The 27621-nt window shown below is 45.4% G+C and overlaps 1 protein-coding gene across 1 annotated transcript; it reads right to left on the bottom strand.

Moving 5' to 3' along the window:
- Window positions 1–15024: 15024 nt before the first annotated feature.
- Crhbp (corticotropin releasing hormone binding protein) lies at window positions 15025–27326 on the bottom strand. The gene is made up of 8 exons (XM_059276299.1): window positions 27246–27326; window positions 26813–26915; window positions 26370–26527; window positions 24595–24805; window positions 22565–22707; window positions 20846–20851; window positions 18666–18783; window positions 15025–15185 (listed from the first exon to the last, which is right to left on the bottom strand). The coding sequence occupies exons 1-8, from the start codon at window positions 27324–27326 to the stop codon at window positions 15025–15027; spliced, it is 981 nt and encodes a 326-aa protein (XP_059132282.1).
- Between the last annotated feature and the right edge of the window lie 295 nt (window positions 27327–27621).

The following is a 27621-nucleotide window of genomic DNA, read 5'->3' as shown; positions in this document are numbered from 1 at the left end:
TTTTTTATTATCAGGTAGGATTTATTTTATTTTTAATCATGCATCTCTGTATGGGGGATATGTGCACATGGGTGCAGGTGCCTGGAGAGGCCAGAGGCATTGGATCCCCTGGAGTGGTTATGAACCATTTGATGTGAGGGCTAGGAACTGAATTTGGGTCCTCTGTAAGAGCAATACATGCTCTTAACCACTGAGCAATCTCTCCATCCCCTTGATTATCAGGAAAACCTTTTCTATGTATTTTTAGCGGACCACTAGCTTCCACCAACCCAAAAACTAAGAATGTCATTATATAACATCTAAAACTTATAGCAGAGACTTACCCTTTTCTACAACCCATCTATGTACCTGTAGTCCCCACCAATGTATTTGGTAAAGGTCTTGATTTATGATTTTTTTTTTTTTACTCTGCCAATTAAAAGTTCATGTAAGCCGGGCGGTGGTGGCGCACGCCTTTAATCCCAGCACTCGGGAGGCAGAGCCAGGCGGATCTCTGTGAGTTCGAGGCCAGCCTGGACTACCAAGTGAGTTCCAGGAAAGGCGCAAAGCTACACAGAGAAACCCTGTCTCGAAAAACCAAAAAAAAAAAAAAAAAAAAAAAAAAAAAAAAAAAAAAAAAAAAAAAAAAAAAAAGTTCATGTAACTGTTTCTACATTGAAACATGCCATGCAAGACAACAATCTATGTTCTTGGACTATGGTCACTCATATTTGGCTTAAAATAAATTACCTCTTACTCTCTTTGAGGCGAGAGCTTTTCTTTTGCACAGGCATATTGACACCCAATGTGGGACCCCAAGGGTACTCTACTATTCCCACCAGAGCCAATAGGATTGGTGCCAGACTCCAGCACAGCTTTGTGTTTCTCTATCACCATCGCCTCCTTGGATAAATGTTGCTGAGTTCTCTTGGGGCCCAGACTGCCCCTTTGTTTGGTCCATGCTTTGTTGATTTATTCTGAGGTAGTTGGTGGCTATCCTCTTCTTTGCTTTAGAGAGTTTGTTTGCTAGCGTTTGGTCCTTCCCCACTCCATTCCTCTGGTATCTAACTGGATTTTTTTTTTCTGTCTTCTCTTTTCTGCTCATTGCAACCTTAGTTTACTTTAGAACTTCTAGGAGCACCTGATGACAAAATGCCGATGATCAGAGGCATTTGTTTCCTGCAACCCAGGAGGGTGGTGGTGTCAGGGGAGACGCTTTAAGATGAGCAGCAGCATTGCTGGGGAGCCTAAGAACACGTAGCTTCTTCCTGGATGAGAAGGAACCACATGGGCTCAGCTGGGAAGGCACACATGGTACATGAACACCTATGTCATGCACTCTTCACAATCCTCTGAACATGCCTGATTCACCTGATGCACAGCGGGAGGGAGCCACTTGGGGGTGAGACCAAAAAGCTGCTTCTGCATACAGGACACAAGCCTGATCTAAAATCTGATTCCCTCCAGCCAGCTTAGAGCTTTGCAATTTCCAGTAGAGGAAACACACAACACTGCAGTGAGAAACAAATTCAAGTGAGAAGGAAATGTTTGGAAAAGAAAAAAAAAAGTGCCATTTGGTACTCCAGCTGGTTCTGTGTTTGATAACTATGGTAACCCAACCTGCAAACATTTGTAAATATTGATAACATTTTATATTCATAATCTGGGGGAGGAATGTTAAACTAGAAGTCTTAGGCAACGGAACAAAAGATGATAAATGGGAAGTCTACTTTAATTGGTATTTAAAAGTATCTATGGCCAAACATACCTTTAATCCCAGCATTCAGGAAGCAGAGGCCAGCAGTTCTGTTAGCTTAAGACCAGTGTGGTCTATATAGTGAGTTCCAAATCAGCCAGGGCTACATAATGAGACCCTGCCTTAAAATAATAATAATAATAATAATAATAATAATAATAATAATAATAATAATAAAAAAATTTAAAGCCATATAAGTTAAATCATGAAGTATCTAATGTATAAGAAATTAATAAGAGAGTTTGGAAAATTATATCAATATAAATAGTGAGGTGGTGTAACTGTGTGTTGTGACATGGGCTGTGTGGGTTCATGCAGGTCCGTGGAATGAAGACTCAGAAGCATCTTAAGAATGAACCTAGTCTTTCCTGCCTGCAGGGGGGTCCAGCCTCAAAGGACTGAAGCACTTTCCCTTTGCCTAGGGCATTTTTATTTTATTTCCATTACAGTTTAGCCAATTAATTTCCGCACCTTCAAAGCAACCTAAAAGGAACTCCCAGAGACCAAATGCCAAGTGCAAATTACTTGATTTATTAGGTACCTAGTTTTTCTGGGTTTCCTGGACCAAGTTTCGCACAGTCCTTTGATCCTTGGAGGACTCTCTGATCCTTGACTCTCAGACAAGATTCACATAGGGCGATAAGAGAAACAAAAGGTAAGAGAAACAAAAGGTGTGGTTAACCAGAGGAAGGATTAGGGCTAGGTGCTGCTCTCTGGAGCCAAGCCAGGAGCTCAGCAGGAATGACTACAAGGTGGGAATGGACAGGCAGCTCGGTTGATAAAGTTCTTGCCACACATGCACGAAGACCTGAGTTTGAAACTCTAGGACCCACACGAAAGGCCACGTGTGAGTGTGCGCTCTTGTAATCTTAATACTGGGGACAGGGAGACAGGAGGATCCCAGAGGCCTGCTGCCAGCCAGTCTCACTAAAGTTGGTGACCCCCAGGCTCAGTGGAGAGCAAGTGAAAAAAAAAAAAACACCTAGCATTGAACTCTAGCCTCCACTTCCACAGCAAGTACATAGACACAGACACACACACACACACACACACACACACACACACACACAGAGTGTCAAAGTGATTGAAGTTTTTGTCTTTCTTTGCCAAAGACCTGCCTCTAGACCTCTTCAGCCTCAGGTCTATCCCAATGGAAAACATCAATTATCTCCGTATAAAACAATTACTGGGAATTCTGTTAAAATGAGCAAAGTCTTTACCAACCATCTCCCCAAAGGAAACATTACACACTGCTGCAAGAGAGTTTTAAAAATAGTAGCTAAAATTCAGAACCGGCTACAGAGTCCTTCCAGGGGAGGAAAAACTCTTCCCAGGAGAGGAAAAACTAAATGAAGGTGGAGCGAAGCCCGAGTGGTTTTGCCACCTGGAAAAGACACACAATCAAAGACTCACTCAGCCTCAGAAGAAAGGACGCCATCGGATACTCTAACTGCTCCTTGAGCTGCAAATCTTCAGAAGATGAACTCCCGGGCTCGTGTTCCTCATCTTAGATGTGTCCTAACACCTCCAGAGAATGCACAGGGGACATCAGAGGATCTGGGTTAGTTTTCAGCTACGTCAGCAGTCGAGAACAACAGTGACTGAACTCAAACCCCTCTGGCAACAATCCTACTAGAACATGCTTCTCGAATCCCTTTGAGAATCATTGAGATATTTGGAATTTGCCTTGGTGTGTTTTCCTAGATATTGGGAATATCACTGATGTTGGCTCTTTTGAAACTTGTGGGCCCAGTGACATATTGATGTTCCCTAGTCCAGGCAGCTTTCAACCACTCCTCTCTCTTGGAAGGCTTGTCCTTCATTATTGATTCTGTTTATTTACACTCATTCAGTTTATGAAAGTGATTAATTCTTCATTATGGTGATATTCTATTTGTGCTGAAATGTGATATTTTATTTGTATGTTAATAAATAGTTTGCCTGGAGATCAGAGGTCATAGCGAGCTATAAGCAGAGTCAGGCAGTGGTAGCACACTCCCTTAATTCCGATCACTTGGCAGACAGAGTCTCTGTGTGGTCAAGGACACAACCAAGCGTGGTGACACATGCTTTTAATCCTAGTACCAACCATAGAGACCTGTAGGTCTGTGTAGACAGGCAGTGACGAGAAAGTCATGTGGTTGGTTGGGTTTAGAGCCAATGAGAAGGCAGAACAGAAAGGCAATAAAAAGACAAGTCAAGCCGGGTGGTGGTAGTGATGCACGCCTTTAATCCCAGCACTTGGGAGGCAGAGGCAGACGGATCTCTATGTGTTCGAGGCGTTCAAGAGTGAGTTCTAGGAAAGGTGCAAATCTACACAGAGAAACCCTGTCTCAAAAAACAAGCAAGCAAGCAAACAAACAAACAAACAAAAAAAGACAAGTCAGACAGGAAGAAAGTCTCTCTGGGGAAGCTACTGCTGGTGGTAAGCTAAAGCTAGTTGTGGTGCTCTGATCTCTTTGGCTATTTCCTCTTTATTTGGCTCTGTGTTTCTTACTTAATAAGACTGTTTAGAATTTCATCTACACTTCATGCTAGCAACTTTCAAGACAGATGATTTTTTTAATATTGCATTTTATTTCTCTGTGTGCATATCTGAGTATATGTACTCATGTGTGTGTGTCACGCCCCTTGGAGCTAAAGTTATGGACACTGGAGAGTCTTATGATAGGAAGTAAACTCCAGTCTTCATGGCCGAGTTCTTAACTTCTGAGCCATCTCTCCAGCCCCAGGAGAAATATTTTACAAACTGTGTGAGAACCTTCACTTTCTGTAACGAGAAGAAATGAATGTATAATATGTATTTCCCCAAACCACAGCTCAGAGGGAATATGGGATTGTTTATTCTGGGCCAAATGTGAGTGACCGTGGCCCAGGAACGTGGATTCAGATCACCCTAAATGACTTGTTGTAACATGGAAACAGTTACTTGAACTTTGTATGCTCACAGAACAAAAAGGAAGTCTTTAAATCAAGGCATTTATCAAATGCCTTAGTGGGAATCATGGGTGTGGGGGTCCAGGAAAGTGGGGAGATCTCTGTTGTCCATGTCAGGTGCTCCACCTTACTGTCTGAGTTAGTGGAAGCTGGTGACTGCTAAGTTAACACACCCCTAAGGTTTCCTGTGACAGAAAGATGTGAGTTAAACATAGCAGTGAGCTGAAGATGGCTGAAGATCTGCAAAATTCAGACTCTCCACAATCACAAAGTTCTACTCAATCAATCATCCTTGTAAAGTCATTAGTAACAGGTATGGCTTATTTTTTTCCTGGCAACTTAAGTGTAAGTGTTCTAGAGCAGTGGCCCACCCGAATGCATACAGGAACGTTTCAGTGTGTCCTCCCCACTGCCTGACTTTTCTCTCAGAACTGATTTCCTCATTAGACAGGGGCTTTGAGTTTTGATGACTCTGCCTTCCTTACCTTCAGACACTGAAAGACTAATCTGCATTTTCTCCTCCCAGTGTTCTGTTAGCGTTCTAGAACTACATTCCAGACGTTCACACCATGCTGAATACAGCACGCCGTGGAGTCTCGCCCGTTCTAAGTGCATCTTCTCAGTGACCTGAGGTGACACAGTGTTCATTCACATGTGAGGGAGGGCTTCCGATTACAGACTGCACCCGAGAGAGAGAACTCTAAATTCGTTTCAATGAAAAGAATTGAGGAAATGAGAAGCTTTTTTTTCCTGTAGATTTGATGGTAGCCAGAAAACCTTTGTTAACCGGGAAGTGTTAAGTGATAACATTTAATTAGCATGGGTTATTAATAGCCCGCTGCCTGGATTTACGCAGGCGGGAACTCAAGTTTCTGAGTAACTGCTGCGGGTCCCTTTTGCGGCTCTTCCTGAATGGGACAGGGTTTCTGAAAGCTTTCAGATAGGTTTTGAGAAATGACAAATGAGTTTCGTTTTGGATCTTGCTGTCTTGGAGAGCTGGTTCTCAGGGGAGTAGACTGAGGGGCCATAGGAAAGGTGCCGGGGAGCCTGGTGGCATCCCTTAATATGTCCTGCTGTCTTCCTGTATGTGAAGGCCACTTTGACTATGGCTGGGGTCCCACTTTAAGACTCTGATTGGGCAAACAACCATGTGCTCACCTCAGACTCTTAGGAGGGATGCAGCAGTAGGTCTGTGTGCTCGATACTTTTATGGCAGCTTGACACAAGCTAGGGTCATCTGGGGAGAGCAAACTCAATTGAGAAAACGCCTCCATCAGATCGCCCTGTGGGCTAGCCTGTGGTGCATTATTATCATCATCATCATTATTATTATTATTATTATTATTATTATTATTATTTTGGTGGATGATTGAGATGAGAGGGCCTAGCCCACTGTGGGCAGTGCCAACCTGGGCTGGTGGTGCTGGGTGGTATAAGATCTAAGCAGGCTGAGTAAGCCATGAGGAGCGAGCCAGTAAACAGCGTTCCTCTGTGGCCTCTGCTTCAGTTCCTACGGTGAGTTCCTCTCCTTACTTCCTTCAGTGAGGGACTGTGATCAGGACCTACAAGTCAAATAAACCTGTAGTTGGAATTTTCTTTGGGCTGCCAACCCAAATGAAGACACAGAGAATTATTATTAATTATGAAAGCTCAGCCTTTAGCTTACGCTTGTGCACTAGCTCTTAAAACTTATTTTAACCTGTTTCTATTCATCTATGTTTTTCCTGGGGCCTTTTACCTTTCTTTCATTCTGTATGTCCTACTTTCCTGCTTTTTTTTCCCCCCCAAGACAGGGTTTTTCTGAACTCACTCTGTAGACCAGGCTGGCCTCAAACTCACAGAGATCCGCCTGGCTCTGCCTCCCGAGTGCTGGGATTAAAGGCATGCACTACCGCCTGGCTTTACATTCCTGCTTTTGTGTCTGGCTGACTGGCTGGCACTGGCCCCTGGTGTCTCCCTGGCATCTCTTTTCCTTTCTCTATGTCTCTCTCAAGCCTAGATTCCTCCTCCTACTTACTCTCTCTGCCTGGAAGTCCCGCCTATACCTCCTCCCTAGCTATTGGCCGTTTAACTTTTTATTAGACCAATCAGGTGCCTTAGGCAGTCAAAGTAAACAAATGCAACACACCTTTCCATAGTTAAACAAATGCAACACATCTTTACATAGTTAAGCTAATATTCTGCAACATAAACAAATGCAATACATCTTTACATAGTTAAACTAATATTCCACAACACAAACCCTTTCCTCCCCAAGCTGTTTTTGGTAAGAGTGTCTTATCCTAGCAACAGAAACCGAACTGGAACCCTCTGGTTACTACACAATATGGCTGGGGACAGGGAGGAATACAACACTCTTTAGTTCTCATGCAGCTAGCCAGGGCTCTCCAAGAAGCAGAGCACAGGGTGGTCTGTCTTCCTCGGGATGCCGTGCCGTCTTCAGCAAGATAAACAAGGCCCACTCGCATCATGGTGCAGAATGGAGTCTGCTGGGAGACTGTTGACAGACATATTTTAAACTAGTCCATTCATTGCAAAGTCTCAACCAGTATTTTACCAAAAGTCTGAGTGCTGTGACCTCAAAAAGTGGAGACATAAAATGTGATGGTGCATTTGACCCTTCTGGGAGGTGAGACTGTGGTTCATTTGTTGTGCTATCTCCAGACACATGTTGTACAGTCACTCTCGCTTTCACCAAGGCCAAGGACTAATGCTGTCCCTGTCACTTTCCTGGTGGTGCAGACCAGCCAAGGCAGCATGTCTCTGCCTTGTTCTGGTGACTCACTCTGGCAGGGCCGTGCAGTAATGGGGTACACACTCCCAACTGCATGATGTGTTTCCCTGGGCCTTCATTTTCCCGTTTGTGTGGTGTGCACAGGCATAAAGGTTTCGTGGGAAGTTCTGGAAGCAGGATAAGGCACATCCAAAGTAAGCGTCGTTATGAATTATTGCAGGGGGCGGAACCCTGAGGGTATCCCGACACTGCATCCACATGGAGAATTTATTATAATAGAGAGATGAAGAGAAAGATAGGAAAGAGAGAGACAGAGAGAAAGAGAGAGAGGTCAAGGGTGCACAACTCGTGGGAGGAAAATTGGAAGAGAGAGAAAGAGAAAGAGAAAGAGAAAGAGAAAGAGGAAGAGAAAGAGAAAGAGAGAAAGAGAGAGAGAGAGGGAGAGAGAGAGAGAGAGAGAGAGAGAGAGAGAGAGAGAGAGAGAGAGAGGAAGGGGAGGAGTTGTTCCTTAGAATGAGGCTTTTGTGTCAGGACACAGGGCGGTGTGCCAATGGGTGGGATTTCAAGGGGCGGATTGGAATATTAACAAGCATTAGCTCTTGTCATTTGAAAGCACAATGCCACATGTTTTCTGTCTATCCATCTTGCTCAAGGCTTTTTGCTTTTTAAATCTGCAGACTTACAAAGAGTTACAGCAGCCCCTCTTCTCCCTGCCTTCTCCCTGGGGCCAGTAATCCCAGGTCCCCGATGGCTCACAGTGTCACAGGTTGTTTATCATAGCAAAGACCAGGAGAGGGAAGTGTTGGCAGTGAGGCCTCTTGCACCAGCCTGTAGTGCTGATGAAAGGGACTGGTTTTCTGTTAGCAGAGGCTGAGGTAAAGCTACCAACCTTGCAAGCGGAAACCCCTATTTTAATCAACTGTCAATCAGTTCTCTTGTGGGAAGGACATGGTAAGGGTTTTTCAAGAAAAGAAGGTTTTCACGCAGGAGAGCAGGCTCTGCACCCTGTCTGGGCACAGCCACCACCACCCTGCCCCATCTGCCATGTGGCCACATGAACCAGGAAAAGATACCTCCTTCCCCTTGGGACCAGTGGCAGGCAAGAGAGCTGGCTTCGGAATCACGAGGATGAGAGGGCTAGCCTTGCCCCTCACCAGCTGCAGCACACAGGAGAGTGGGCTCCGTACCCCACCTTGATAGCACACTAGAGCTAACCCTGTTGTGGGGGGCACAGGCGAGCCAACCCGCAGAGTATGAGGGCAGGAGAGAGGACACCACCCCCATATATCCCCTTCAGCCGTCCAGAGTGGGGGCCTTGCCCCTCACCTGGGCAGAACAGTAGAGCTGGCCCTGGTCGACTGAGTGAGGGGGACCTGGATCTGAGGCCCTCCAAGCAGGAGAACTGGCCCTGCCTCCTGCTGCAGGCTGCCTCGGGTGGGCTGGCCAAGGCAGTGCTGGAGAACTTGCCCCAGCGGTGACGATGGGGGAAAGCTGGCGGGCTGACCAACCCAGCTACCACCCAGGCCCAGAACCAGGGCTCTGAGTTGGCCCACCCCAACATCCACCAAATCTATGAACTGTTGGAGCATGTGAAGGGGATAAACCTACAGATCCAAAACAGCAGGATCTCCACAACACAGGATAACGGGATATCCAAGAGGAGCCCCAGTGAGAGAGAATCCATTGTCCGTGGTGTAGCAGAAGCCAGAGGCCTCGAGCTAGACCAATGACTCATGGCAACGAACACTTACAAGTAAAGATGTGTGGACTAGAGGGCAAAATGTGTGACTCAGTGGGCCACACTACAGCTTCCAGGATGAGATTCTTCTCCTCTTTTTTTGGTTTCGTTTTTGGTTTTTCTTTTAAATTTTATTTTGTTTTGTGGGGGAGGTTCCCTGGGCAGAGGGCGGAAGCAAGGGGACCGAGAGATAAGTGAGCTCTGGATACATGATGTGAAATCCACAGACAATCAATACAAGTTGAGGGGGGCAAAAAAGAAAGGACTATTTTGCCATTTACTATCATAAAGGCAACGAGGTGACTTTGTTTTCTTTTTGCAAAACAACTTCGATTAAAGGAGTATCTCAATTTCCCTTCAAATACAAACCTGTCTGTAGCCTCTGGGATGAAATTAGATTACCAAAGACCCAGTTGATGGCTTCTCCAAGAAAGGGACGCTTATAGGGACAGCCTCTGGCATGTGTCAAGATGCATGCTTGGCAGTTTTTGTAAGCTATGGGGACAGTGAGTGTACGGGTCCCACTTCCCTCATGAAGACGAGAGTGCCCCTAGAGGTGCAGTGACTTGGCCAAGGGCATAGGGACAAGGGTGAAATCAGGGCTCAATCCTGCATCTGCGTCCCCAGCCTGGGCTCCTCCCTATCCACTGTAAGGCCTCTTCTCAAAGGGTAGGTCTTGCTTCAGGAGTCAGTATGTGTTGGTTTTAATAAGTGGCGCTGTTACCATGCACGACAAAACCCGTTATCAGAGCAGAGCTTTACTAGAAGGGAGGGACAGAAGAGAGTGACTAGGCCTGTGGAAGACACGTGCACAGAGAGAGAGAGAGAGAGAGAGAGAGAGAGAGAGAGAGAGAGAGAGAGAGAGGAAGACAAAAAAGAAGAGGAGGAGGAGGAAGGGGAGGGGTCTGTGTCCTGCTTCTTATGGATTCCCCTGCACATGCACATATGGGCTTACAGAGTTACACCACACATGCACAGATTGTGTAATCATGCTGTGCACAAATTACGTGATCACGCAGCGCACGGGTTACATAGGATGTAAGGCCCCTTGCTTGACTACTGAGCTGCGCATGTGCCATCGCATAGCTGGAAGAGAGGCCGGAATTCTAACAGTCTGTCCATTCTGTGCTTCCATCTATTCCACAAAGGCAGACTGAGCTCTGGGCTAGTCCTGGATGGAATGAAGTAAGTATACAATGCAATGTTTATCTTTTTTATTTATTTACTTTTTTTTACAGGAGGGTCACAAAGGGCTCTGGGCATCTAGGCAACTAAGGCACATCCCCAGACCCCAAAGTTTGTTTTGGACACTCCCCCATCTCAAACTACCTTATTGCATGGTGTGTGATCTTTCAGCCAGTCAATGGCTTCACTAATAGCTTGCTGCCTGTCCAGGGGGTTTTAATGGAGTGTTCACCTGGGTCATGTTTCTTTTGAGAACCTTATATTTCTTCTTATTCTTTGAGAATTTCGTGCATATATACAATAAATTTTGATCATATTTAGCCTCTGCTTCTCCTGCAATTCTATCTTGACCCCCAACACAACTCTTCCAACGCCATGTCATGTTTGATATGTAACACGCACGTGTGCACACATCCTACTGAGTCCTATTAGAAACACTTCATATTTTTACTATCACTCCCTCTCATTTAATCAAGACTGATCTGTTGTTTTTTATATTATGTCATAACCACGGTCAGGACTTCATATGACCAAGTTGACTATTGCAATATGAGTTAGCTCATTAACAAGTTGATTCTGTGTGCTAGACCTTCAAGAAAATCAGGTGACTGTTAGGGTTTAAATATGAAATGTCCCCCAGAAGCTCACAGGTAGAATGTTTGGCCCCTGGCTGCTGTTGCTGCCTTGGGAGGTGGGAGAACTTTCAGAGGCAGGGCCTCTCTGGAGGAAGTGGGTCACTGGGGACATGCCTTTGAAGGGCATGCTTGGTCCCTGGTTGTTTCTTCTTTCTCTCCTTGCTTCCTGTCTACTGTGCAGTGAACAGTATCTGACTCCACATGACACCCTCACCATGATGGTCGGCCCCAGCACGCATCAAAGCCCAGAATTCAGAACGGAAACTGTGGGGCCGTGAGTCAGAATCAACCCTCTCTCCCTCTATTGTTCCAGTCAGCATTTGGTGGGTTACTGCTTCCTTCAGTGCGTTTTTTAAAGGACAGGAAGACGGTAACTGTGGCAGCTTCAGTGCAGGGCAACATTTCAGTCAAGAGGGCCTTTGCTGTCCTTGGAATCACACACAGGGAGCCACCCGCTTTCCCTGGGCACTGGTGAACTTGATTGTATCTGAATCATTCATGCAGGCTCCATTCTGTAACACTCAGAAACCTGTGAGGGAAGAGAGGAGTCAGTGGGGAGCACCCATCTTTTGACTGGGAGAAAGATGCCATCTGTCCCTCTTCTTCGGATGAGGGCCACAGCTCCGTCCTGCTCATCCAGCCTTCCATCTTCGTGTTGACACTGAGTCTTTGCCCTGAGTAAAGCACAGGCCACTTCATCCTCCCTTAGTTTGCAGAGGGGCTGAGCGCACACTCATCAGGAGCAAAGCCCAGAGTCCAGATCAGAGACTTTGATTTCTGTTATGTGCTCCAGCCCTCTAATCAACCCCCCCTTTTCTCCCCCTCTCTCACTCAGATTCCCTCTCTCCTGCCTCTGATTCTTTACTCTGTACCATTTGTCTTCACACACAAAGAAAAGCATTTCAGATGTGAAGAGGAAAATGGACGGTAATCATTACAGATGACCCATTAGAAAATAAGCCAACCTCTTGTTTATTTGTTCAAACAAAGGCATCCCTTCCGCTGTGCTCTTGGCAGAGAGGCGTGCATTCAGATATAATTCCCCATGATTACCCTTTGATTGGAGATTCTTTCCCCAGCTCCTCTTGGGTACTTGAGCATCTAAACAAACTGCCTATAAGTAAATCCCATCCCTCAGACCCTCCTTCCTCGTTCAGGAAGATTCTACTTTGCAGGCAAACATTCTCTCCCTGGTTAAAATGTCAAGAAAAGAAACTTCACAGCTGAGACAAATCTGGAAAAAAAAAAATATTTGTCCATGAAATTTGTTCTGAGCCAAATCTATTTCCTTCCCCAGGAAGAACTAGATAATCGATGAAGCAAAATTCATCTAATGCCAGTAAAATTAAATGGTTTAATAGGGAGCAGAGGCAGCCCCATTCCAAGCCAGCTTAACGAATGCTTTGAGTAATTCTAAAGACAGCGAGCCAGGCTGAATGGACTGCCATGGAGCTGACGTTTATCATGATTTAAAGGTCCTTACTCTGAAGCCCTGAATGGCATGCAGGGTCTGTGAACTCGTGGCCAAATGTGGAAGTGTTTGTAACTATATGGGATTTCTTTCCTGACCCATGATCCACAGGTTGGAAAGGATCTAGGAATTACCATCCTAAGAAGATCCTCTTGGAGAAACAGACAAGTTGGATAGAACTCCAGTAGTGGGATCCTTGTGTTTATGTGATCAGAGATGTGCATTTGGAGTATTTTTCTTTGAAAGAGAGTCAAGGCTGGCCTGTACGGGTAGTTAACAACCAGATTAGAGAGGAAAATTGAATAGCTGAGAATTGGATTTAGACCATTCCCCAGTGCAAAGAATGAAGCATCTCAGCGGCTCAATAAAACAAAAAAATACCTCACACAAAGTCCAATGTGAACACTCCTAGTCTCTGAAGCCATGCAGAGACTCAGGCTCCTCGCATCCTGTGGCTCTGACTTCCAATGACCTTGCAGTCCTCTGTTAGTATTCCTGTATTTAAACAGTTGATAGAGGCGCATACGAGAGAAAATGGCACTTCTCTTCATCTTCCTTCAGTCTGAATTCAGTCAGATGACCACTGCTCTGTCTAGTAAGGGAGACTGGGAAATGTAGTCTTTATACTCAGGAGGGTGAAGAGCATGTAATACTTCCACCCCACCTGCTTAAATGAAGCAACAATACTACAGTGTCTAGGGTTGCCGAAAACAAAGTGGTCTAGAAACTGGGAGAAAACTCAATGTCACGGGCAAAGTTGTCCTCAGATGACATGCAGGACAGGCAGGCTTATAAGAAATAGGAAGGTGGCCATGTATGGTGACACATGCCTTCAATCTCAGCCCTTGGTAGGCACAAAGTGGTCAATCTCTGAGTTCTGGGCCAGCCTGGTTTACATTCCAGGCTGAGGCTATAAAGTGAGACTCTGTCTCAAAAACAAAAACAAGGAAGAACTGGAAAGGCATTCAGACAGTGAGGCCAGTCACAATGGAATTCAACCTATGAGTAAGGCACAATGGCAGGAGAGATTTTAGAATTAATTGTAAGTAGTGGAGCCTTGACCACTGAACTAGCGTTTATAAAGGCTAAGGTTAAGCCTGGGCAAGGCGGGGGTGGGGGAGCAAGACTTGGGAAGATGAAGGAGATGGAAATGGGGTGACAGGGGAGGCAGTCAAGATAGACGGTGAGATGTGTTGTTCAAGTTCTTATAGAAGGTCAGGATTGAGTCTAGGAAAAGGCAGAGCCTACCAACGGGTCAGATGTGAGGACAGACACATGGGAACCAGGAGAGGCCTGGCGTGGCATGGCTTGGCTTGTCCTTTATGTTGTCAATATGCCAGGGTGTGGTGGCACACACTTTTAAACCCAGTACTCAGGAGGCAGAGGAAAGTAGATCTCTGAGTTCGAGGCCAGCTTGTTCTATACAGTGAGCTGCAGGCCAGCCAAGGCTACAGAGTGAGACCCTGTCTCAAATAAAAATAACAATAAAGATGCTGCCGATAACCTCTCTCAGTTTCTTTCCCAAAAGTTTAAAATATATATTTACTTATTTATTCTTTATTCTCTCTCTCTCTCTCTCTCTCTCTCTCTCTCTCTCTCTCTCTCTCTCTCTCCCTCTCTCTGTCTCTTTGTCTCTCTGTGTGTATCTGTATGTAGATTAGAGTGCAATTTTGGGGAGCTGGTTCCACCCTGTGGGTCCTAGGGATCAAACTCATTGATCAGACTTGGTGGCAAATACATTACTTTGCCCACAGAGCCATCTCACCAGCCCCTTTCTCAAACGTAGACAGGCTCTAAAGCAAAGGACTCAGGTTTCTACAAACTGTGTCTCCAAGAGGAGTGTAAGGTCCTTACCATCCCTGCTGGAAATGTCCTCTGTGTCCATGAAAACATGTACTCTGAGTTGCCTCAGCGGCTTGTGGAAAGCACATGTCCACTCCCTGCTTCCTGGCCAGGGACAGTCAGTGTGCCCACTGCAATTCTCCCTCGGCTCTACATAACCCACGTCACCACTCCGGAGTAATGTAAGGCAGGGACTGCCCAGGGAACCCAATACATCAGACCGTCAAGATGCCAACATTCTGCGTATATTTTATTCACATTTGGATTTGTGAACAGAAAGGTGTTTTTTTTTTTTTTTTTTTTTGGTTCCCATGCTACAAAGTGTTGGTTAAAAAAAAAAAAACAAGTACAACCAATGAATAACTAATAGCTACAATTTGTAAACAGAAGTATGAAGTACAAATAACAGATACAGTTCCTTTGGTATACCCCAGACACGTTTCTATTCGGTCATGAAACTGAGTGCCGTCATTTTCCTCCCCTCGTGGCATCTGTCCTTGCCACACAACTGTTTTCCCTCCCTGGCTAAGCCTTGCTTCGCCAGTTCATGTATGCAGCACACCCAAACCGCCAAGCTTGTCTGTCTTCTGTTCTTTGATACACCAAAAGGAAGCAAACTGACACTCATGTGTGCCCGTGTTCGAGGCCTGGAGTACTGACCGCCATGGAAAGCTTTTCACTCGCTGCCCGTCAAGATCAGCTACAATAACTGTCACTCAACGGGCAGCATGTCAATCACTGAGCCGGTTATTCGGGACGAGACAAACAGAATTCCGGGATGCTATTTCCGTTCGAGGTTTCAAGCTCGGACGGTTCCAGCTGGCGATACTCGAATGTCACGCGGTTGATCTGTTTTCCGCTGGAGACCATGCGCACCACGATGTTGTCACAGCTGATTTTCATCTGGACTGTAATTGATCAGGGGGGGAAAATAATAAATGTTTTCCAACAGGTCATAGGACATAGAGTAAAACCAGTGCTTTCCGTTCATAAGTTAAACAGTGAATGTGGGATAGGGCCATGAGTGGCACCTTACCCTCACATAGTCAAGTCACTTTCAGTCAAAACCTCTTTTTTTTTTTTTTTTTTTTGGTTTTGGTTTTTCGAGACAGGGTTTCTCTGTGTAGCTTTGCGCCTTCCCTGGAACTTGCTTTGTAGACCGGGCTGGCCTCGAACTCACAGAGATTCTCCTGCCTCTGCCTCCTGAGTACAAAACGTCTTTTTAAAAATATATAATTGGGAGCTGGAGAGACGGCTCAGCGGTTAAGAGCACTGGCTGCTCTTCTAGAGGTCCTGAGTTCAATCCTCAGCAACTCCTTTGCACAGAGTGGGTACACACTGAGTAGACAAGTTTTTGTTCTATTGCGGTGGTTCGCCACGACCCTTTAATACAGTTCTTCATGTTGTGGTGACCCCAACTATACAATTATGTCATTGACATGTCATAACTGTAATTTTGCTACTGTTATGAATCATAAGGTAAATATCTAATATGCAGGATATCTGATATGTATTTGACCACCAAAAGGGTCGAGGTTGAGAACCAATTTTCTGTTGTTTACCAACACCCTTCAAACTGTCCTGGTATGGAATAGCTTTGAACATTCTCAGTTGGCTTACAACCAGTATTTTCATTGTCGGAATGGCTCCCTTCTCCTGGCTAGTGTGCCCAAGCAGCTCACAATGAGAGTCACATTATTTTCATGAAAAATGACTTTCCATTCATTTCTACAGCCACGGTTTGATTCCTGACACACGTGTTATCTGCCCTATAATCATTCTTTCTGCTATTTTAATTTTCTCAGTCTCTCCCCTCATACTTGGCATCTACAGGTTATTTCTCGATTCTGAGGCATGCCACCACAGATACATCCCCGGGTGCCAAGGAAGCAAAGCAGCATGATAATGTCAGTAAGGTGAAAGTCTGTTTGAAAGCAAGATAAGTTTCAACCCTGACTTCTTTAAAATACAAGTATGGAAGAACCCAGACTAACTGCTGCCTGGAGGCCATGTTTATCTTCCTGTAGATAATTTGGAAGGTGGTTTTTCTTTCTGGTGTCACTCTGAACTTTAGTCTACATAATACATCCCGGTTCCTTTAGTGAATGTTCATACTATTTGTTTTAACATAATTTCTAACAAAATTTAATTTCAGGGACAGGGTCCCTAATGGTTCTATGGTTTTGGACTAAACTTAGAGTACATGGAAACAGGGAGGGAGGAAGGAGAAAAAGGAGGAGGAGGAGAAGGAGGAGGAGGAGGAGAAGGAGGAGGAGGAGGAGGAGAAGGAGGAGGAGGAGGAGGAGGAGAAGGAGGAGGAGGAGGAGGAGGAGGAGGAGGAGGAGGAGGAGGAGGAGGAAGCTACATGTGCCAGATACGTAGCTCAGTGGTAAAGCATCTGGCATATGTGTGAGGCCTGGATATGGTCCCTAGCACCACACAAATAAATGAATAAGAAAAAAAAATTTTTTTTTTGGTTTTTTGAGACAGGGTTTCTCTGTGTAGTTTTGGAGCCTTTCCTGGATTTTGCTCTGTAGATCAGGCTGGCCTCTAACTCACAGAGATTCCCCCTGCCTCTGCCTCCTGAGTGATAGGACTAAACTATCTAAAATAAACTAGAGAATGATACAATTCAAGCTTTAAATCACTTAACATTGGTTTAACTGTGCCCATAATTTAGACAAAGCAGGTTTGGGGTTTTTTGGGGTTTTTTTTTGTTTTTGTTTTTGTGGGTTTTTTGGGGGGTTTTTTTTGGCCTTCCTTGCACCCTTTTACAAAACTAAGCTAAGTTCTATAATTCAAGCAGAAATAAGATGGCTTTAGTTATCTGATTTTAAGTCACAAGCATTCTTCAATCCAATCCCATCTTTTTACTCCACTCAAATACATATCTCTAAAGGCCGTTTCTCACACCAGCCCCGGAACCACGCAGAGCCTCAGAAGGTGACTACAGAAGACCGTCAGCATGGCCACAATCAACGACAGCTTACATCAGAGTAAAGGCCAGTCAGTACAAAAGATTCCTCTGGGCATGGTCATGTGCACCCGTGATCCTAGCCCTCCAGAGGCTGAGAGTTCAAGGCCAGCCTGGGCTACTTACTGAGAACCTACTTAAAAAAAAATCTCAGCTTCAGCAAAGTAAGTTTAGACACGTTTAGGAAGCAATCTTTGCCTCAGTGAGATAACTTGCTTTAGTCCAGTCCTACTTGTCTCATGGAGCCATTTCCACACCCCGAATCTGAGGAGGGGGCACGACATATCGGGTAAGACCTTCCTGCCTACCTATGTGCATGACTTCTCTTTCAGAGCTGTTTTGCTTACCAAGGGCTCAGAGAGAGAAAAATACTGGTGATGTGACTTTATTTTAACATCAGGATACAACTGATCAGAACAGCGGTCTGCTTTGCAACCTCATTACCTAGTTGGAGGAGGGTCTGTGGGGGTGCAGGAGAAGGGAGCCTGAAGGGAACCAGTGCCATTTGGCCCTGGAGTGCCTTTGGTTTTAATTTGTCTCTTTCCAGACTACTGACGATTCCTGTAACCTAAAGTACAGGTGTGAGGGTGACCTTTACAGAACTGCACTATGGGAACTTCCCCCACCACATACAGTTTATTAGTTTGGTCATGCGGTCAGTAGTTGGTACCCCATCCTCACACACCTCAGCTCGAGCATCCTCACTGGTGCCAGGCAAGGCAGGGCTGGCCCCATTTGGCAGCCTCATCCCAAAGTAGCTTTGTATTAATGATGGGCACTTTGAGATTTCAGAACTTGCCTCTGGGTAGCGATGGCCTTTGAGAGGCGAGTGTAGCTGCAGAAGTTGGGGAAACTCAGGGGCTTGGAAGGGCTCTAGAAATCTTGCTGTTCTGCTATAAATAATCCAGCTATTATAAATATAAAATTATAAATAATTTGCTGTAAATAATCCAGCCCCATACATATGTGTATACATATCATATATACACATCGATATATGTATATATACCTACACATGTATGCATATATGAGAATGTATCATATACAGGTGGCAAAGTTATTTAGTTATTATTTCATTGTTATACTGTTACCGTTCACAGATACTTTTTACCATTTGAATTGTTAATCTCCAAAGAATAAAAGCAGAGATCTTCCCTAAAGTGGAGAAACATTGTCTTTTTCATAGTTTTCCTTAAATACACATCCTAGGTGCTCTCTAGGATTCTCTTTTGGTGCTGAACTGAAGTGATAAGTTCTGATACTATACATAGACTCAAGTAAAATTCTCACATTGGCTTGACATATAAAACAATTTTTTGATAGAATTTGTCTTCCTATATATTAAAAGTTGGGGCATTTTATTTAAGGGAATCACCCTGATGGCTACGTAAATACAACAGAAGAACTGTCTCACCAGGGCCTCGAAGGGGGAAGCACAGCTCTGCTAAAGGCATCATCTTGGAGGGGTCCAATCCATTTCCTCCCAACAGCTCCACGAAGTCGCCAGTCCCACCACAGTCATCCGAGGGTTTCTAAGAGGATATAGCAGTGGACAGAGCAAGATGCACGTAAACCTCTTGCAGAGGCCAAACTGAGCCAAGAGAGGTCAGTGAATACACTCTGTCAGCCTTCAGCCTCTGTGCTTCTGACTCAAACATTGGAATCCAGAAATCATTGAAGGTGAAAAACAGAAACAAACTCCCAAGAATCAGTTTTCTAAATCAGTTGATTAGTCATTTTTGAATGTGTGGGCACTTTTTAAGGGCTAAATTCAATGACTGGAAAAATGAAACTGGAATTCATATGCTCAGAATAAGATGTATGAACACAACCTGGGTGTCCGTGGACACAAGCCAAGTCATTTGGACATCTTAATGCACGCAGTCAGGTTAAAGGAAGCCCAGTCACCTGCAGTTTATAATTATATTATAATTTGTATATTTAAACTCTATGTTCTCCCTCAGCTTGCTTCCTTTCCTCTTGTTAATAAAGGAATATTTCTGTTCTTGGAACACGTCTCTTCTGCAAGTAAGGATGTAGATTACTCATGGGTATATTTATAAAAGAATAGAACTGTGATTTGGGGCTCCAGTTAGTCAAACTTACCTCTTACTCTTTCCTTTCAATGAAAACAAATCCTTTTCATGGGACTCAGAAGAATTCATCCTAAGCCTATGAAACTATCATTTCCTACTTCCCAGAATCCTCCCACTGTTCTCAGCCAAGCGATTTCTGTGCCTCACTCAACACACAAAAAGTATGCATTCTCAGTCCTAAATGTTGTACTTGGCCCCTGCTTCACATGCCCAGGTTAGCCTTGAGTTCATTCAATCCTCCTGAATGCTGGGATTATAGGAATGAGCTACCACACTTGCAAATGTGTCTGAAATTCTTAATGAAGTTTTAATCACGACTCCACGTTTTTATTCTGGACTGTCTCCCACCATCCCTGTTGCCAGAGACCCTGTTATTTATTGATGTGTGTAGTGGGTAGCCATTCCAGCTTTGATCTGGAAGTTCCAACCCCCATTGAGACTTCGGCAACTGTCACACCTACAAGGCGGGGCCAAGGGAGGTGCCTGGAGACTCAAGATCTGGATCGGTGAGCGCTCTCTGTTCCGGGACCCTGGATGGTGGAGGTGGACCAAGCAGAGCTCCAGAAACACCGCTGGACTGCGATACACCTTCCCCAGACCCCGCGACCTACCTATCCCTTAATTTGTAAGTTACGCCATTAAATAAATCTCCTTTTAACTACGTGGAGTGGCCTTAATAATTTCACCAATAGATGTGTACTCATTAAGAGACCTAGTGGTATGTGGCCGGTGGCCACAAGTTAACCAGATAAGCCCTGACACATGGGAGCTAAAATCTAAAACTCAGAACTTTAAATACCTACCCACGCAGGTGCACACATATCAGACATTTAGAAGGACATCGAAATATGATTAGGAACTAAAATTAGAACATTATATAGTGGCAAGTATTTGGCTAAGGAAGGGAGAAAACAGGAGCTGCTTATGTTTAAAGGGCCTACTATGTGCATGGCTGTATGCTTAGTTACTTCAAACATAATTTCATTGCATGATGAAATAAAGATTTAATTAGGCCCACTGTGCACTAGTTTGTGAACCGAGAGTCAAATAAGCTATTTAGGAATGAAAGAACATAATTGCCTTTCCCATGAGTAGACAGGCGGAAGTTTCCACTTGGTGAGCGATGACGTCTCTCCTCTCAGTAATCCTCTTAGGTTTTCTCATAAACAGTGGCAGAAAGTGAGCTGCCTAGGTACCTGTCTGGGCTTCTGGGCCCCTTGGTAGCTCCTGCATGTCTTTGCTGAAATGGTAAGCTCCTACCATCTCTTACGGGACCAAGACCTTGTGCCAAAGGCACACCCCAGCTTGTTGAACTGGAAGTAGAGTCCCACTGCTCATTATGAACACCGGAACCCTCTCCTCCCAGCACACGAGAAAGCTGCAGTGTAGTGGAATGATCCTGAGTGGTTCCCTAACAACAATCCAAGAGTCTCCTCACAGGGGCCATGAAAAAGGCAGACTGTCCCCAGCCCATTCACCAGGTGGGAACCACAGTGACCTTCAGCTAGCACACATCGGGTCATTCCTGCTGGAACCCATAGCTTTCCCACTGCACCTGCTGCACACACCTTCTTCAGACGGACAGCATCTTCTGCACTACACAGCCCCCTCTTTACGTGCTCTTTCCTGGTCCTAGGATCCACCAAGCCTGTTTCTGCCTGGCAGCACTGTTCCTCTGCTCCTCCTTCTTCCCATGACTGCTGCTCCTTCTGGTCTACTGCTCTGGTCAAAGCATCTTCTTCTCAGTAGTTTCCTTTCCTGCCACATTGTCTCAGGCAGCTCTCTCTGTCTACCCACTTTCCTGCTCCTGTCTATCAAACCACTGTGCTGTATTTTCTGTACAGACTTACCGTGATTTGAAATCTGTGATATTTTTGCTTGTCGTCCCACTAAAAAATAGGATTCCTATGAGCAGGACCTGCCTTGTTCATTGCTTATTTTTAGAATCTAGGATAGTCCCTTGTACAGAGGAATTTATTATTATTATTATTATTATTATTATTATTACTATCATCATCATCATCATCATCATCATCATTATTGTGATAGTAGTAAAGGGAAGATCTTGCTGTGTAGTCCAGGCTAGCCTTGTACAAGAGGTTCTCCTATCTCAGTCTCCCAGTGCTGGGATTGCAAGTGTAAGCGACCATATTTAGCTTTCAATATCCAGGCCACAAAAGGTAGATTTTAAAGGAACTGATGCCTAGAACACAGTAGGCTCTAAAATGTTAAGGGGAATACCAAAATTATTCTTAGAGCTTCAATACCTAAAGCCCACACCTTCCACCTTCTAGACTGCACCCAAAGAATGGCATGGCATACAAACGCTATCAGGTTGGACCCAAGGCACTCAGACAGACATCCTTAGGAAAGGACCACTCCTCCATCAAGGTCCAAAACAACAACAAAGAAGGGATGAAGGCATAGGAATCTGGGGGCTGGAGGAAGTTGGATAGAAATGATTTTTCTCAGCCATCTTCCTTATTCAGCTACCACAACGATCTGTATGTTTAAGAATGCTGGCTGCCTCCGCTATCACCAAACGCATGTGTTATTTTAACTTAGGCCTCTAAACAAGGAAGAGGAAATGAGTGTGAGTCACAGAGAAGTCACTATCTGTGCAAATAGATACAGTCAAGCCAGCATGCATTTTAAGGCACATACAGAAACTGATATGAAAGCAAGTTGGTAGGAATTTCACAGCGAATTTTTTTTTCCCTTAGGCAAAATGTCATACAACATGCTCTTCAAAACTTTACTGCTTTTTTTTCAATATCAAAATCCAATTTCATATTTTATGGCACTGTTAGCATTTTTTCCTAGTGTGGTGCTCTGTCAATGAGCGAGACTTCCTTCGAATCAAAAGCAAATGCCAATGATCAGAAAAGCAGCTGTGTGGATGACTCACCGGAGGCTCGGCTAGGAGAGGATTTTTGCAAAAGAGGAAAGTACAAGAGCGTTCAATTGTAATTACATAGTGCAGCTTTACCAAATGAAAGCATTTCCTATGTCACAAGAGAAGCACCAGAGTAGTCAAAAGGGGCACCTGAGTGTTTACCTGCAGCGTGATTGAAATAGACTTTGATAAAGCCAGTGCAACGCACGGGAGACTCAAAGCCTGGAGCCACACGGTTCTGACTTCCTGGCACGAGGCGTGTTTGGGCTCTGATAAAAACCAGTGGCTTTCTGGAATGGCCAAAGAGCAAGTAAGCTTTACCTGAAGGCCAGGCTCGTGTCCCAAGGTGAGATCAGAGATTCTGATTGCCACAGGGTAGATGATGGAGAAGCTGCAGTTTTGGTGCTGGTGTGGGACCACCAGAGTAAACCTTCCGCTCGAAGTCTGGGAGATGACATTGCAAGCTTTAGGAGGGAAAAGGTTACAATTACATTATTTGGAGTGCTGTTTTGTTTTTTTACATAGAAATTCACGATATCTTTATTCTTGATTTCAGTTCATGGTCTAGTAGATATGTCCAACCTGGGGCCCACTGACCACATGTGCCCAGGATGGTTATGAATGGGGCCGACCATATTTATAGACTACACTCTTCTATCCCAACATTCTAAGGATGGGCCTCTCTGGTTAGGTTTTGTGCCCAGGAGATGGTGGATAGCACAATGACAATATATCACAATAACAACCTGGGAAAAGGCAGGGCCTGGGGAATAGAACTCATCAGTGACATGTGGATGTGTCCGGCAGTGCTAGATACAAGGGGGGCTTCTCAGCTTTGTCTCTGGTTTACAACAATCCTAAGGGAGGAACTCTATCTACCATGCCTGAGAGGAGTTCTAGGAGCACTTCTATTAAGTTGGGTCTAGGTCCAGGCTGGCAGAACAAGGTTCAAAGGTGAAGCCAGGGAGCTAGGGGCATGGTCAAGCTAATGCTGTGAGAAAGCCTCACCCCTAGAATTTGGAGCCTTGGTGTTGGTATATATATATATACAATAAAGCCATAAGTAATTTTATTTTAAAGATTTCATGATAGTGACAAAAGCAGGTGAGAACCGGGCGGTGGTGGCGCACGCCTTTAATCCCAGCACTCGGGAGGCAGAGCCAGGCGGATCTCTGTGAGTTCGAGGCCAGCCTAGGCTACCAAGTGAGTTCCAGGAAAGGCGCAAAGCTACACAGAGAAACCCTGTCTCGAAAAACAAAAAAAAAAAAAAAAAAAAAAAGCAGGTGAGAATAAAATAGACAACAGTTGTATACCTAACACTTCTTTGCTGGGTATTGAGTATATTTACTGTTGAATAAATGGCCAATTCTTAAATCTTGGTAGTCTTAAGGTTTTCTGAAGTTTTTCTTTTTCTTTTTTATTTCAAGTCTGAACTTACAACCAAGTTATTCTTCTATCTATGAAACAGAGGCATGGGATTGCCTTTGGACTAACTTACCCCCTTATATTTTTTATTACACTTAATTTCAGAAAGAAGTGAAATTCCTTGACATTTCTGAAAGACGTATTCTGATTTTTCACCAAGCAGATTCCAAGGAGAAATGTGTCTTCTCCAATCATTCTACTTCCCAGATAGCCTCAGATTTTCAGCTCTCTCTCTCTCTCCCTCTTCCTCCCTCCCTCCCTCCCTCTCCTCTTCCTCCCTGATGCTGGAGTTTAAACCCAAGTTCTGTGTACCCTCAGACAAGTGGTATACTACTTAACTATGTCCCTAGCTCCGTCCCTAGCTTCCTGGATTTTCTCCTGAGGAGAAAATAAGCTGATGTGTGAACTCATTTTGCTCAAAATCACACTCTTTCAGCTTCGGTGCTATAGTTTGACAGCATAATCTGTGTGTTTCTCCATTAGAAATGAGCTGAGTTAGGGTGGCAGCTTTGTGGTAGAAGATAACATAGAGGACAGAGACACAGAGGCACTCTGGTCCACTTCTCTCCTCAGGATATGACATCTGCCCACCTCATCTCAGAAGCACATCCCTTCCAGCCTTTGTTTACAAAGCTCTGGCACCAACTGATCCTTTAAGCTTATCCTGTATCTGGAGGATGGTTTGGGAGATTAAAGTTAGTTATTGAACCCATTGGAATGCCTTGGGAGGGCAGAACATGACTTTGGAGGAAAAATAGAAGTATATGTACCATATATTAGAATATTGCCTAGCCTGGGAAAGAAAATCAAAAACTGTGGTTTGATTTTCATGACAATGAATGAAGACTTCACAGCACTCCTTGGTTTAAGTCTGTGAACTACCTCCTACCCTGTGAGAGTCCTGTCTTTTCCTTGAGCTTACTTACGGAAGAGGGTGGGAACTGTCTTGACGGTTAGTGTGAATCCATTTCCTGGTTCATGGACCCGGAAGAAGACCATGGCCACATTCTGGGAAGATGTGATGCTCCTTCTGGTAAGACCACTCTCACAGAAATCTGTGTACCGCTTCGTGGTGGGTAGAGGGTGATCCTGAGAACTTGGGAACTTCTCCCCCTTGAGGATCCAACCATCAAATACCTTCAAATGATGGTGATGATGATGATAAATAATAATAATAATAATAACAACAGTATAGACATAAATAGTTACTTTTGCGAACTCCTGAAATCAAAATGTGTTGAAAAGAGGGGGAAAATTACCCAGCAATGAGCCTTCACTTATAAGCCAGAAACCCTCAGCCCCTACTCACAACCTGCTTGCTCTTCATTCATATGCATTTTGAACATGCAGATTGGTTTCAAGTAATATTATCAATTAATCTTTTTTTCTGCATAAGCCTCCAAACTGCTAAATGAGCACACCTTTTTATACTTTATCAACTAGTTCGGTAAAAGGAAATTATAGACAACACTGACTTTTTTATTTTGCCTTTTCCACATTCAGGTGAACTCTGCAAAAGCGCTATTTGGATTTCATTGGACCTCGGCTTCTGTTTTGCCTTTAGTCAGTGAAATGTGAGCAACACCACCACCTCTCAAAGAATAAGTAACAACAACAACAACAACGAAATTGTTCTGGATATGATGGAGGATGTTTGTAATCCCAGTATTGCAGCAGTTGAGAAGCATCATGAGTTTGCGGCCAACCTGGGGTGCACAAGGTGATTGGGTCAAAGTAATGTTCAAGGTGTGGGGGGGGGGGCAGCAGCGGCTTCTTCGTCAGTGGCTCACTCTTCACATAAAAAAAGTCATCAACTCAAGTTTATATGTGTGTGTGTGTGTGTGTGTGTGTGTGTGTGTGTGATAGGTTGGTTAGTTGGTTGGTTTTTAATGCTGTAGTCAGGTGTACTGGCTAGTAAGCCATGTAAGACTTTCTCATCGCTTCCTAAGTCAGCTTTGGGACAAAGGGTCAAAGTCAATTGACCCCACTCTCAAAATCACGGCAGGGCTCCACTTTAATGAGTCCGCCACAGCAACATTACTGACAACCTGGAGCAAATTACTTCTAGCAAGCTTGACAGGTTCCTAAATGGTTCTGCTTTGGAAGTCTCAAGCGTGATAGTTTTGTTGGGGCAGTAAAACTCCATCCAGCTTGCCTCCCCCGTCCTGTGTGGTTGTGGATACTGAACTGGGGGTGCTGAGGCTTGGTGATTCTCCTCCCTTCTCACCTGTCTTAAACCAGACCTCCCTTCAGCGTCCTCCCACGACCAGTGTGCCCTGCTATCCCCAAATCCCATCAGCCGGCCTCCAAAGAGCCTCTGCACTCCTGGAAGAGCGAGGTGGGTTCAGATCTCAGAAGGCAAGAGGAGAGCACGCCATCTAAGAGGTTCTCGCGGTAGACTCGGGAGCTCCTGCTAATTATTTTTGCCATGTTTTGTCTGCCCCAGATTGCACCGCAGCGTCTCACGCTGCAAGCTCAAGTGCTAGGAAGTTCCTAGGAGTTGGGGAGTGCACAGAAGGAAAACTAAACCACCAGCGTCCAGGGGCGCTGGACCTGTAGAGACCCTCCCTAGGAATGCAGCTTCCCGGGCCTCCCCCAGTGAGCTATTGAAACTCAGGAACATATTGCTTCGGTGTTGCCCCCAGGTGGGCACGCTTAGGGCCAGGCGGACTGGGGCTTCGTGGAGCGGGAACCCACTCACCCTCAGGATGTCCCCACCCTGGCAGTCGATGGAGACCAGGTCGAAGTGGATGGTGATGAACTCATCGGGGTCCCCGATGAAGAAGACGCCGCAGTGCAGCTGCGGCTGGTCAGCGGTGAAGGTGAACTGGCCAGGGAGGCCCAGCATGTCCAGGCACCCTAGGGGAGAGCATGGAGCCAGGGGTCCCCAGCTGCCTCAGGAAGCCGCTCTCAGCGTGCTCCATTCCCCGGCTTCGCAGCGCGCGGTGCCCCATGTCAGGGCTCCTAGCTTAGGCTGCACTGGGTTTCCTCGCTCTGGCTTGGAAGGAGCCTTAGGGATGCCAAAACCAGGAGGTCCCTGCCAGTCCCCAGCCGGAGATCCTGCAAGCCTACGTTCTAGGTGCAGAGCCCGAGCCTCCCGCCTCCTGGGCGCCCACACAGTGGAGCAAGACAGCCCCGACTCACGCAGAGCTCGGCGATACGGCTGCTCCTCCTGCTCCCCGGACAGGTCCCGCTTCAGTTTGGCGCTGAAGAGCAAGAAAGGGTCATAGTCCGCTGCTTCTTGCACCTGGCAAGGAAAGTAGGTCAGTCCGGAAAAGTTCAGTGTACCAGGAGCAGGGCACCCTCCTTGCAGCTCAGAGAAGCGAACTGAGACCGAGTCCGTGTCTCGCCAGAGTCTGGAGACTACGACTGGATCTTAGACTCTTTCCATCAGATCAGGGTACCCAGGCATCCTCAGCGGCCAGAGAAAAGCAAGCAGTTAGGAGAAAGCAAGTCTAGAAGGACCAGGGAAAATAAAATGCAGCAGAGCGGAGACTTCTCAAAGCCCTGCCTGCTGTCCCTGGCTGAATACTCCCCGGAAAAGGTGTTAAGGATCCAGAAAGAATGGCTGGCTTACCTCTAGGTAGCGGCTCTCTCCCCTTAGAGCAGTCAGGAGGATCAGAATGAAGTAAGCCTGGAGTTTGAAGTTCGGTGACATGCTGGCCTTGTCTCTGCGGCTGGTGCGCTCTGCTGCAGGGATCTTAGGCATTTCTTCCCACACCTTCACCCACGCTGAGAGCGCAAGGCTGCTAGGGTCCCTTTCCTGGATCTCTTTTATAGAGCAGGAAAGAGGGGAGGCTCTCTGCCCCTTAACCGATCCGAGCTTAGTTACCATGGGTTACCCTGCCTCGGTGACAACCTACGTGGCAATGACGAGGGTCCAGCTCTCAGCCACAAACATTGCAGCATGGCCCAGCGTTATTCAAGAATGACTTCAATCACTAGAACCTTGT

Source organism: Peromyscus eremicus, chromosome 11 (assembly GCF_949786415.1).
Source record: "Peromyscus eremicus chromosome 11, PerEre_H2_v1, whole genome shotgun sequence".
NCBI classification, from domain to species: domain Eukaryota; kingdom Metazoa; phylum Chordata; class Mammalia; order Rodentia; family Cricetidae; genus Peromyscus; species Peromyscus eremicus.
The sequence above is the reverse complement of the archived record's forward strand: the minus strand, read 5'-3'. Positions and strand labels throughout refer to the sequence as shown.